The following is a 10,793-nucleotide window of genomic DNA, read 5'->3' as shown; positions in this document are numbered from 1 at the left end:
TCTTTCCCTCCTCTTTATAATTCTTCAGGGATTTGAAGATTTATCTAATCCCATTTCAATCGTTTTTCCAGACTAAATAAATCTAGTTCTTTCAGACTTTCCTTCTCATGTTTCCCAGGCTTCTAATCAATTCTTTCACTCGCCATTGATTGCTTTCCAATCTCTTCTCATCACTCTTGAAGTGTGGGGCCCAAAATTGGACACAAAACTCCAAATGAGGCCTTATAAGTACTTAACAGAGTAGAACGATCACTTCCCTTGATTTGCAAGTAACACTTCTGTTCATACAACCTAGTATGCTGTTGACTTCAATTTATTTGTTTATAGTTTTTTGCAGCAAGAGCACACTGTTGGCTCATATTTAGCTTATGTGCCACTGTAACCCCCAGGTCCTTATATACGGTACTGTGGCCTAGCTATGCATTTATATTTACTGTGTATATTCATTGTCCAGAGAGGGGAAGCTGTACGATTCCACAAAACAAGTGACTGAAAAGGGGTTATTGAGACAAGTTCCTTGCATTCACATTCACCCAAAGAATCCCCTGAACTGCCACTTCAGACCCACACATCACATACAATTAGATCATGAGGTGCATCACCATATTTAACACAATGGATATTTTTCTCCTAAGCACTGTGCAGCATGAAGCGACAGCCAATAGGGTGCTCCAAGTCCTGAAAGTGGTAAAATGTCTGAGGCTGATGCCAGTACAGCAATGCACACAAAGTTGGTTTGAAACTTTAAGTGGAAGAGGAATCAAAGTGAGGAGGGAAGGCAGGGGGGACAACTGTACCACCATACTGCCCTTTGCTACACTGCTGGGAAGACTAAGGCACTACCAAGTTCCTTTCAACTGCAGTGTCAGTGAAGGAGTTGTTCAGAAGATCCTTGGAAAAGGACCAGGCCCAGACTACAGAAGGCAAAAACATTTTATACCAATCAGAAAAAGAGAAAAAAAGCCTCGCTTACCTGAAATGTGGTAATTAGTATGATGCTACATACTAAGACTCACTTTAAAAGATCATTCACTTGCAAAAGAAGGCACTCAAGTTAGACAGGACCAAAATCAAGGTTGTGGGTACACGGGTCATTGTAATTCTGGAATAGCTGGTGGTTTTGTGTGCTTATGCTTAAATTTGAGGCCTTCATTCTTTTGGAATATATTTCTTGAAGATGTAGGTAGAGATATGTAGAATTGCATATTTCAATATATTATTATAAAGTAATCTCTTTCATATAAAGGCTAATATTTCAATAACACACCAATTTGAATAATTATCACAACCTTTGAAGAGTGCTGGCTGTAAAATTTAGTAACAAGCTTATTCAAAACCATAAGCTTATTGATCATGTGTCTTCAGGGTTTAGATATCAATACAGGTCATTAAACTGTGTATGCTTTATTCAGGTTAAACTAAAATCAGTCTAATAAAAATATTTAATGCTTTCAACCAGCATATATCCTGCTTTGTATAGTTGAACATGATTAAATGTTAATCAAAATATTGTTTTGAAGGTGAAATGGCACTTAAGTTCAAGCCAATGTTATCAAAAGTTGGTCCCATACCTTGGCTTTGGAAACAGTCTCCATGTTGCTAGCCAGGTCATCAATCTCCATCTTCAGCTCACTCTTCTCCTTCTCCAGCTTCTGCTTGACCCGTTGCAGGTTGTCAATTTGCTCCCCGAGCTCGGCTGTGCTGTCAGCATGCTTCTTCCGGAGGGCAGAGGCTGTCGCTTCATGCTGCAGAGTAGCCTCTTCAAGGTCTCGGCGCATCTTCTGGAATTCTGCCTCGCGCTTCTTGTTCATCTCAATCTGAGCTGCTGTTGCCCCACCAGCTTCTTCCAGGCGCTCGCTGATCTCCTCAAGTTCCCTGGAGAGATCAGCCCGCTGCTTCTCTGCTTTTGCCCGAGAGGCTCGTTCTGATTCTATTTCCTCCTCCAGCTCCTCTATACGGGCCTGGAAAGCAATAGGACACACTGAAACCAATGCTTCCTCTTACCTGAACTCCTCCGCACAGCCAGAAGCAAGGCAAATTATGACTTGCCTGGAGCTCCTTGATCTTCTTCTGCAGCTGGATGCCCAGGGCTTGCTCATCCTCAATTTTGCTTTGGAGCTGACTGATTTCAAAGTCTTTCCTTTTCACAAAGCAGAACATGTTAGGGCCCAAACAAACTGCATGCGTCCCTGCCCAAACAGAAGGATGCTCCCCAGAAACCAGACTTACTTTTTCAGCTTTTCATCCAGCTGCTGCTTATCATTTTCTAAATCCATTGTGGATTCCAGGGCCAGCTTCAAGTCTCCTTCAAGTTTCCTCTTTGCTCTTTCCAGGTCCATGCGAAGTTTCTTCTCCTGCTCTAGGGACCCTTCAAGCTAAAGAGAAAAAGGCTGTCAGAGCCCTGCCACTCGGCAGCCAACTTCTTGCCTGTTTCCTTGCCCCATATTTTGCTGTGCTTACGTCATCCACTTGCTGCTCCAGTTTTGTTTTAGCTTTGGTCAATGTGTTCACTTTGTCCTCTTCTGCCTGCAGGTCATCCAGAGTCTGCTGATGGGCCTCTTGGAGGGCTTTCTTTTCTTTTGTCAGCTTGGCAATGCTCTCATCCAGGACTGCCATCTCCTCAGTGAGGTTTTTCACCTTTCAGAAGGCAACACATGTTGTTATAAGAGGCCAAAGCAACAACAAAACACACATCTGTGTGTGCAAAATGGCAGCCATGAGTGGAATGTTGGTTACAGATTCTGGCTTATACCTTGTTTTCTGTGGCATGTTTTTCCTTTTCCACCTTGGCCAAGGTTAACTCAAGGTCATCAATGTCTTTCTTCAGCTCTGAACATTCATCCTCCAGTTTCCTCTTCTTGGCTGTCAGCTCAGCATTAATTTCTTCTTCGTCCTCTGCTCTTTCAGTCACCTCTTTAATTTTAGCTTCAAGCTGGATTTTGGGTTTGATCAGCTGGTCACATCTCTCCTCAGCATCAGCCAGGCCATCAGCTTCCTGTTGGAGGAATATTGATTTGATTTTTGTTAGCACTTTCATGATTTTCAGCTTTATCTTTTTCAGTACCCAATACTTATATTGTAATGGGAGGCAGTTCTTTAAATAATTCAAATTGAATTTAAATTTCATGTAAATAATGTCACCTATATTTATGTTTATCAAACAAATATAAAAGCATTTTGGCTTTGAATGTTTCCAGTTCATGTTGACATAAAATAGGACTCAGTTTTAATTCCATGTTGTTTTATTTTGTTATTTATCTGATTTTGAGAAATACAGCTATTTCAATTCATTTTAAGTGATACATACATAAAAAAATAAAAATATGTAAATGGAGATAATCTGATACCAGTCATTATGGCTCAGATCTTGCAAACAATTCTATGCATTCTCAGATTTAACTATATGAGTTTTCCTAATGCCTCTGTATTATTTTCATGGTAGTTAATGATCAGAATGAGGGTAGCATCAGAACCAAAGTGATGCACATCCTAAATCATTGCATAAGCTAATACTTTATTTTTACCCTCGTTTCCTTATCGTATGATTTGTTAATGGCACCAGCTGTATATGCATATGATTAGAATGTAATGTCCTGATTTTCTGATAGGTTGAGCATTCAGCAGTCTTAACAGATCTGAACTGGAAAGTTTCCATGTGAGAACAATGACATCTCTGTAATGATGAGCTTGTTTGAAAATTTGACTTTAAGCTCCTTGTCCGATAAAGGCAACAGAGGGATTGTAGGGAGCTCAGTGCATGAAATTCATGATATGCCTCCATTCCTTACACACATCAGTTTTGGAGTGTTCCAGAAGCACCTACAGTCGCGCTCAGGTACATGCTCAGAAGCCAGGAGTGCAGTGCACAAACTCCATCTACAGCCCTGGAGAAGCTCCACAGGTTACATGGGAAAAAACATGCCTAACTTATATTGAGTGAATCCACTTCAGCTTGAAATTGGTATTGATGCCACCCACCATTTACCCAGTGGCTTAGGGGCTAGGGTTATTACCCAAGGCATAGGACACTTCGATTCTAGGCACTTGTCACAATGGCTTGCAACTGACATCTCTCATGGTGGTGAAAGAGAGTAAACACCCTGCTACAAAGGTAGCTCCTTCTAGCTTCCTCTCTGGCTAGTCCCATGATTCATAGAATCATAGAAAGTTAGGGTTGGAAGGGACCTCAGGAGATCATCTAGTCCAACCCCCTGCTCAAAGCAAGACCAGCCTCAACTAGATCTTCCCAGCCAAGGTTTTGTCTAGCCCAGTCTTAAAAATCCCCAAGGATGGAGATTCCACAACCTCTCCAAGTAAACTGTTCCAGTGCTTCACTACCCTCCTCATGAGAGAAGGTTTTTTTTCCTAATATCTAACCTAAACTTCCTTTGCTGCAACCTGAGACCATTACTCCTTGTTCTGTCATCTGCCACCACAGAGAACAGTTTAGCTTCATCCTCTTTGGAACCAACCTGCAGGTAGTTCAAGGCTGCTGTTAAATCCCTCCTCGGTCTTCTCTTCTCCACACTAAATAGGACCAGTTCCCACAGCCTCTCCTCATGAGTCTTGTGCCCTAGTTCCCTAACCATTTTTGGTGCCTTCCACTGGACTCTCTCCAAGTTGTTCACATCCTTTCTGCAGTGGGGAGCCTAAACCTGAAAACAGTACTCCAGATGTGGCCTCACCAGTGCTGAATAAAGGGGAAGAATCACTTACTTCAGTCTGCTGGCAACACTCCTACTAATGGAGCCCTGTACACCATTAGCCTTCTTTGCAACAAGAGCACATTGTTGGCTCATTCAGTTTATGTCCACTGTAATCCCCAGGTTGTTTTCTGCTTAGCCAGTCAGTCCCCAGCCTGTACCAGTGCATGGGATTGTTCCATCCTAAGCGCAGGACTTTCCACTTCTCCTCCTTGAACCTCAACAGATTTCTTTTGATCCAGTTCTCCAATTTGCTGAGGTCTCTCTGAATCCTAGCCCTACTTTCCAGTGTATTTATTACTCCCCATGGTTTGGTGTCATCTGCAAACTTGCTGAGGGTGCGCTCTATGCCATCTTCCAGGTCATTGATGAAAATATAGAACAAAACTGGGCCCACGACCAACTGCTGGAGCACTCCACTTGATACCAGGTGCCAACTAGACATTGAGCCATTGACTCCTACCCTCTGAACCCGGTGATCCAACCAGTTTTCTATCCACTTTATAATCCATTCATCCAACCTGTACTGTCTGTGAAGATGCACTTCCCTCTCTTCTTCAGGTGTATCCATCTCTTCCTAACAATCCTTCTTCCTGGAACAAAATCCAGTCATTGAAGAAGCCAAAGCCCTGCTGGCAACAGCATCTGGCAGACATGCACTGATCTGCAGGATGCGTTTGTTCCTGCCCGGGCCCTTCCTGTAGAGTGGGGATGATTGAGACAAATACCACCTGAGCCCCTGTGCCCTTTGTCCTTGCACCCAGAGCCCTGCATCACTTCTGATCTGCTCAGGACCTCTCCTGGCAGCATCATTCATGCCCACCCAGATGACCAGCATGGGGTAATAGTCTCAGACATCTCATGACATCTCAGATCCAGGCTCAGGGCAAGCAGCAGACCTCCCAACACTACAGGTCAGGCCAGCAGATGGATGCCTCCATTCCCCTCAAAAGGCAGTCTCCAAACACTACCACCTGTCACTTCTTGGTAGCAGTGGTCTTGATCCTTACCTCCTTGACAAGGCCTGACCTGTCCTCCTCTGCTGATGGAACTTGCTCCTCTATTGCTAGAGCTCCATATCTTTTCTCCAGGCAAACCGTTGCAGGTGGAGATGAAGGCTTCTGCTTCCTGCCAGAGGCTACAAGCTTCCAACTTCCACCTTTCTGGGGGTCCATGTCCTCTCCTTTCTCTAGTGCTGCCCCTGGCAGTCCTTTCTCCACAGTCCTAGAGATGTCCTTCATCATCAAATCAATGAAGTCCTCAGGGTGGAGGATGCTTCAGAGCCTTGCCACCTCCTCCTCATGCTCTCTTGCCTGCTCTCTGAGGGATACCGTGAGGAGGCACTCCTTCACCTGGATGTCACTCGTAGGAACCAGAAAGCTGCAGCCTCCAAAGCTGCAGTTTCCAACCAAACCAGGACCTGGTTGGAACCTTTGATAGCAAGCAGTCCTGCGTGGACAGACACCTCACAGGTGCAAGCAGAGGCAGTGGGAATGGCTCTGGCATTGCAATGTCCTCCAGGCATTTCTCTGGGTCTCTTAATCCACCACCTCTGTCTTGCTGCCCTTCTTCCAAGCAGACCTTCCCTAGCAAACTCACCTATAAGCTGACCTGTTTACTGCTCCTTTGTCCTGAAAGGTTCCATTTTTCAAAGGCTCCCCTTCAAAGAGGGGAGTGGCAAACTGACTTGCAAACTGGCCTGCAAAATGCTTGCCCTATTTGATTCACTCACTCCCTGGCAGTTGTGGCTACCTAGGGGTCCAACTTGAACATAATTGCCCTCACTTAGACTGTTTTGTACCTGGCATCTAGAATACTTTCCTGAGAAGATATACAAAAAAACTAGAACTCTTGGTTCGAAAATGATACCTTTTATTAGACCAACTGGAAAATGGCGAGAAAACTGTCCTTTTCTGCAAGCTTTTGGAATCAAAGTCTCTTCATCAGGCTCTGGGAAAAGTGGTACAAGATGGTAAAAAGTCCCCATAGGTAGGAAATAAACTTCATTTTTGCACAGAGGGAGCTGAAGATGGAAGTCTGTCCCTTTGGGTCCATGAGTGTCTTTGTGAGCTGTGTTGAGTAGCTCTTTGATGTGTTGATCAGGTAGAATTCCTTCCCTGGAGGTGTCAGAGGGCAGGCAGGGAGGCAAAAAAAAACTTCCTTGTTGTTTAAAAACTTCATTGTGAACACTGAGATGGTGTTCTGAGAAGTCCTGAGAAGATGGCATTTTGGGTTTGAATCCCTTTGAGGTTGAGAACCAGGGTCTCTCACTTTCTGGATATTTGCTCTAAATACAACTCAACCATCATATGTTGTGAATCATCTATTTTCAGAAACTCATGCACATATATAAAAAATTTAAATTGTTATTGTCAGTGTGTGAAGATGCCTAATGGTTATCATAAAAGTGGTGGGAATTCAGGCTGTCTCTTAGAAACTCCCAGCTTTCTGAGTGTGAAAATTGCTCCACATTCTAGTATAGAGCACCTGGAAGCATAAACCTACAACTGTCTTAAATACCTCTAAGATGTGTCTACATGTGCAATTGAAGCGAAGCAATCAACTCTGGAGTTCACTGCCATTTGAACATGCACCTAGGAATGCAGCACACTGAGCCAGGACAGAGCCAGGGCAAAGCAGCTCTGGCTGGCAGGGAGCCCAGGGGGCTGCTCTCCCTGGCTCAATGTGCTGCTAAGGGACTGGCTGGGTCATGAGGGTGCTTCAGTGCAGGGACTAGCCAGCAGACAGGCTCTGCACTGAAGCACCCTCATGCCCCAACCATCCCAGGCAGCATTTACATGTGTGCTCTAGAGTTTTTTATTCTGTATCAAGATAGTACTTGTAAAAAATCTTGCTATGGAGTAAATTAGTTTACTCCAGCCTAATAGTGGTGCATGTATAGAAACCAAAACATATACTGTGAAGCTAATTAGTCCACTGAGCAGTACGCTTTAAGGGTGTGCGAAGCAGGCTGTATTTGATTTGGATTTAGCCCGATTCAGGGGAGAGCGATTCAATTTGTTAATTCGGATCATTGTCCTGATTCAATTCAGCCTAATCTGAATGAGAAGATTCGATGTTGATCCAGAGAATCAGTGATTCATCCATGGACACAGCTTTAAAATGTTTTTTCTATATACCTTGAGGTGCCTGGCACGGCTCATGAATGCTGAGATGGTGGGGTGGATGGAGCGTCCCACGGGAGCACAGGGGGGTCCCCAGCATGATCAGCGGCAGACCCAGAAGTGGACCAGAAGGACTTCCAGTCCATTTACAGGTCCGCCACCGAGCACACAGGGGACCCCCCCCCCCACACTCCTGTGGGATGCTCCATCTGCCCCACCATCTCAGTGTTCACAAGCCTCCTGGTACCTTGAGGTATGTAGAAAAAATATTTAAAGCTGTGTCTATGTCCCAATCATTGAATCTCTTCGAATCGATTCAGAGGGTTCTAATTCGATTCGGGGAGATTAGAGGGTTTCTTGATTCGATTTCGATTTGGAGATTCGGCCGCTGAATCGGTCCGAATCTCTGCTGAATCAAATCAGCAATCGAAGCTTTGCACAGCCCTAGTAAGCTTCTTGTGTAGATGTGCCCCTGAGGCTCTAATTACCACTACAAGGATGCTAGACACCTAACAAGGTTATTTGAATCTCCCTGCTGGAAAAGGTGTTCAAAAATTACACAGATAATGCCTAAAGTTAGGTGCATACTGAGACACTATGAATCCTGGCCCAGATGGATGAAAATGTAGATTACAGGAACAAATATTGTACTCTTCAAAGGGAAGTGTCTGCTTGACTTTTATGTGGATTAATTCATTTTAAACGGTTCAAATGTATTAGGTCCCACTCCACTATCATCCATCCAGGGGCGTCATCATATAGATAATTATTTAAATGATCATCATCATTTAGACATATATATTAGCTGCAAGGCACGTGAGTGGTCCAACTGTACTTGTTTAAATATGAACACACGTTATTTGCACTCTTTTATAATGTGACCTGCAATATTTTCTTAGAACAAATTAATTTGTAGTTTGTGAGTCTCTTCTTAGTGACATACATTTGCATCTTTCAGGCTTAGATTCCACTCTATAATACAAGGTTCAAATATTCTAGCAATACTCACAGCCTGCACTTGGAGCTGCAAGTCATTTTTCTCTTGCATCAAGGACACCATTTTTTCCTCTAGTTCCTTCCTTTTTGCCTCAGATTTAGCAAGCTCTTCCTTCATTTTCTCAAACTCTTCCTTCATGGTGGCCATCTCCTTCTCAGACTCAGCACTCTTCAGCAAGGGTTTGATTTTGAAGTACAGCTTCATCCAGGGCCAGTGCTTAACATTCATGAATGCACGAATATTGTATTGAATACAGAAGACAGACTCCCTGAAATGTAATTTGTATACATATTAAGTACTGTGCATGTTATGTATATAATCAAAGCAGGCCAAGCACAGTATTTTCAATTTAAGAAGACAAATTCCTACCTTCTTTCCACCATTTTCTGGTATTCAACTCTCATCAGGAAGCCTCGGCATCTGGCTTGTGTGCGTGTGATAAGCTGTGCCAACTTGTCATCTCTCATCTCCTCTAGAAGACCCAGCAGACCAGCTTTGAAAAACACCTAAAGAAATGGAATGTTTCAGAATGTCACTCTAAATCTGTATGAAACATGAAGAGACCATATTTGAACAAAAACATCCTTGTACCTTGGTGTGTCCAAATTTATATTGGGTGTGGTCAATATCAATGGATCCAAGGAGCTTCTCAGAAGCTTTCTTGCTATCTATGAACTGTCCCTCTGGGATAGCACTTGCATTTAAAACCCGGTATCTGGGGTGGAAACAGAATATGAAGAAATAATGCTGTTGAAGATATAATCAAAGATTATCATCTTTAAAACCTTATATCTATCAGAAAAAACAAAAGTGAGACTGTCTCAACCACCAAACCACCATTGCTACTGAGGCTGTATTTCCTGCAGATTATGACCGCTTCCAGCATGCTGTTACAGAACATCTACATATATAGCTGTTCATGACCCCATAACAGCAGATCAAGATCATGCCATGAGACAGTCAGGTTGAGTTAAAGAATCAAGGAATCATAAAGTCATAGAAAAGTAGGGCTGGAAGGGATCTTCAAAGGTGATCATCCCATACAAATCCCTGCCTGACCTATTACTAAACCTACAATCAACCTTTTTACACAACTACAAGGCATAGCACCTGCCACAGATAAAATAGAGGGGCAATGGCAGTCAATATCCTGCTGCTACAAGGATTGTTAACATGTGCTTGAGTGATTCCAGGAAGAGGGCCAAGCCCCCCAATATAGACAAAGGCAAAAAACCTCATAGTGGCCACATCTACATGAGATGCTGACTGTGTAGTAGCCCATTACTACTACACAGCAGCTTCACAAGGCTACTGCGCAGTAGTAATGAGTTACTGTGCAGTCAGTGTCAACTAAAAGCTGTTCTGCAATGCTACTATGCAGTAACTCCAGTTACTGCACAGTCATTTAGTACTTGTGTCTAAGTACTAAATGACAGCACAGTAACAACTGTGCAATCAGCGTCTCAGGTAGACACAGCCATCCTGTACCAATCTTACCATGAGGTAACATTACTTCCTGATCCCAAATGTGGTGGTTGGTTTGTCCCAGAGCAGAGGGACACGACCCTCTAGTCAGGGACATCTGCATTTTAGTCCCAGCAGGAGCACTGGCAAACCCCAGTCAATATCCTCAGCCTTCAGGACAGTTTTAGGAACTTTGTATCAATGATACACACTCCCTGCAGACAGGACCTTGTGAAATGATAAACTCATTGCTAACTAATAAATGATTATTTTAATTTAGCATTTACAAGAGATTATGCACTAAATACTGTAGAAAACACAAGGAGCAAAACATGATCATAATGAGGCAATGAAGAAGAGCAATCTGACCTTTGCTTAAAGTCTCCATAAACAATTCTGCTGGGGAAGCCTTTCCTGCAAATTCTGATCCCTTCCAGCACACCGTTACACCGCAGCTGGTGCAGCACCAGTTCATGTTCCATGGCACCTTAACAAAACACAGCA

At 43.4% G+C, this 10,793-nt stretch overlaps 1 protein-coding gene across 1 annotated transcript in view; it reads right to left on the bottom strand.

The window, feature by feature from the left end:
• LOC102372691 (myosin heavy chain, skeletal muscle, adult) overlaps positions 1-10,793 on the bottom strand; it is a 45,511-nt gene that overhangs the window by 9,638 nt on the left and 25,080 nt on the right. The window contains exons 19-27 of the mRNA XM_014526766.2: positions 10,659-10,776; positions 9,417-9,540; positions 9,195-9,331; positions 8,838-9,093; positions 2,753-2,995; positions 2,461-2,637; positions 2,230-2,375; positions 2,050-2,140; positions 1,572-1,961 (exon numbers count right to left, since the gene is read on the bottom strand). Of these exons, the coding sequence (XP_014382252.1) occupies positions 1,572-1,961; positions 2,050-2,140; positions 2,230-2,375; positions 2,461-2,637; positions 2,753-2,995; positions 8,838-9,093; positions 9,195-9,331; positions 9,417-9,540; positions 10,659-10,776 (1,682 nt within the window). The remainder of the gene's footprint in view (positions 1-1,571; positions 1,962-2,049; positions 2,141-2,229; positions 2,376-2,460; positions 2,638-2,752; positions 2,996-8,837; positions 9,094-9,194; positions 9,332-9,416; positions 9,541-10,658; positions 10,777-10,793) is intronic.

The sequence above is a fragment of the Alligator sinensis genome, unplaced genomic scaffold (genome assembly GCF_000455745.1).
Source record: "Alligator sinensis unplaced genomic scaffold, ASM45574v1 scaffold942_1, whole genome shotgun sequence".
NCBI lineage: Eukaryota > Metazoa > Chordata > Crocodylia > Alligatoridae > Alligator > Alligator sinensis.
The sequence above is the reverse complement of the archived record's forward strand: the minus strand, read 5'-3'. Positions and strand labels throughout refer to the sequence as shown.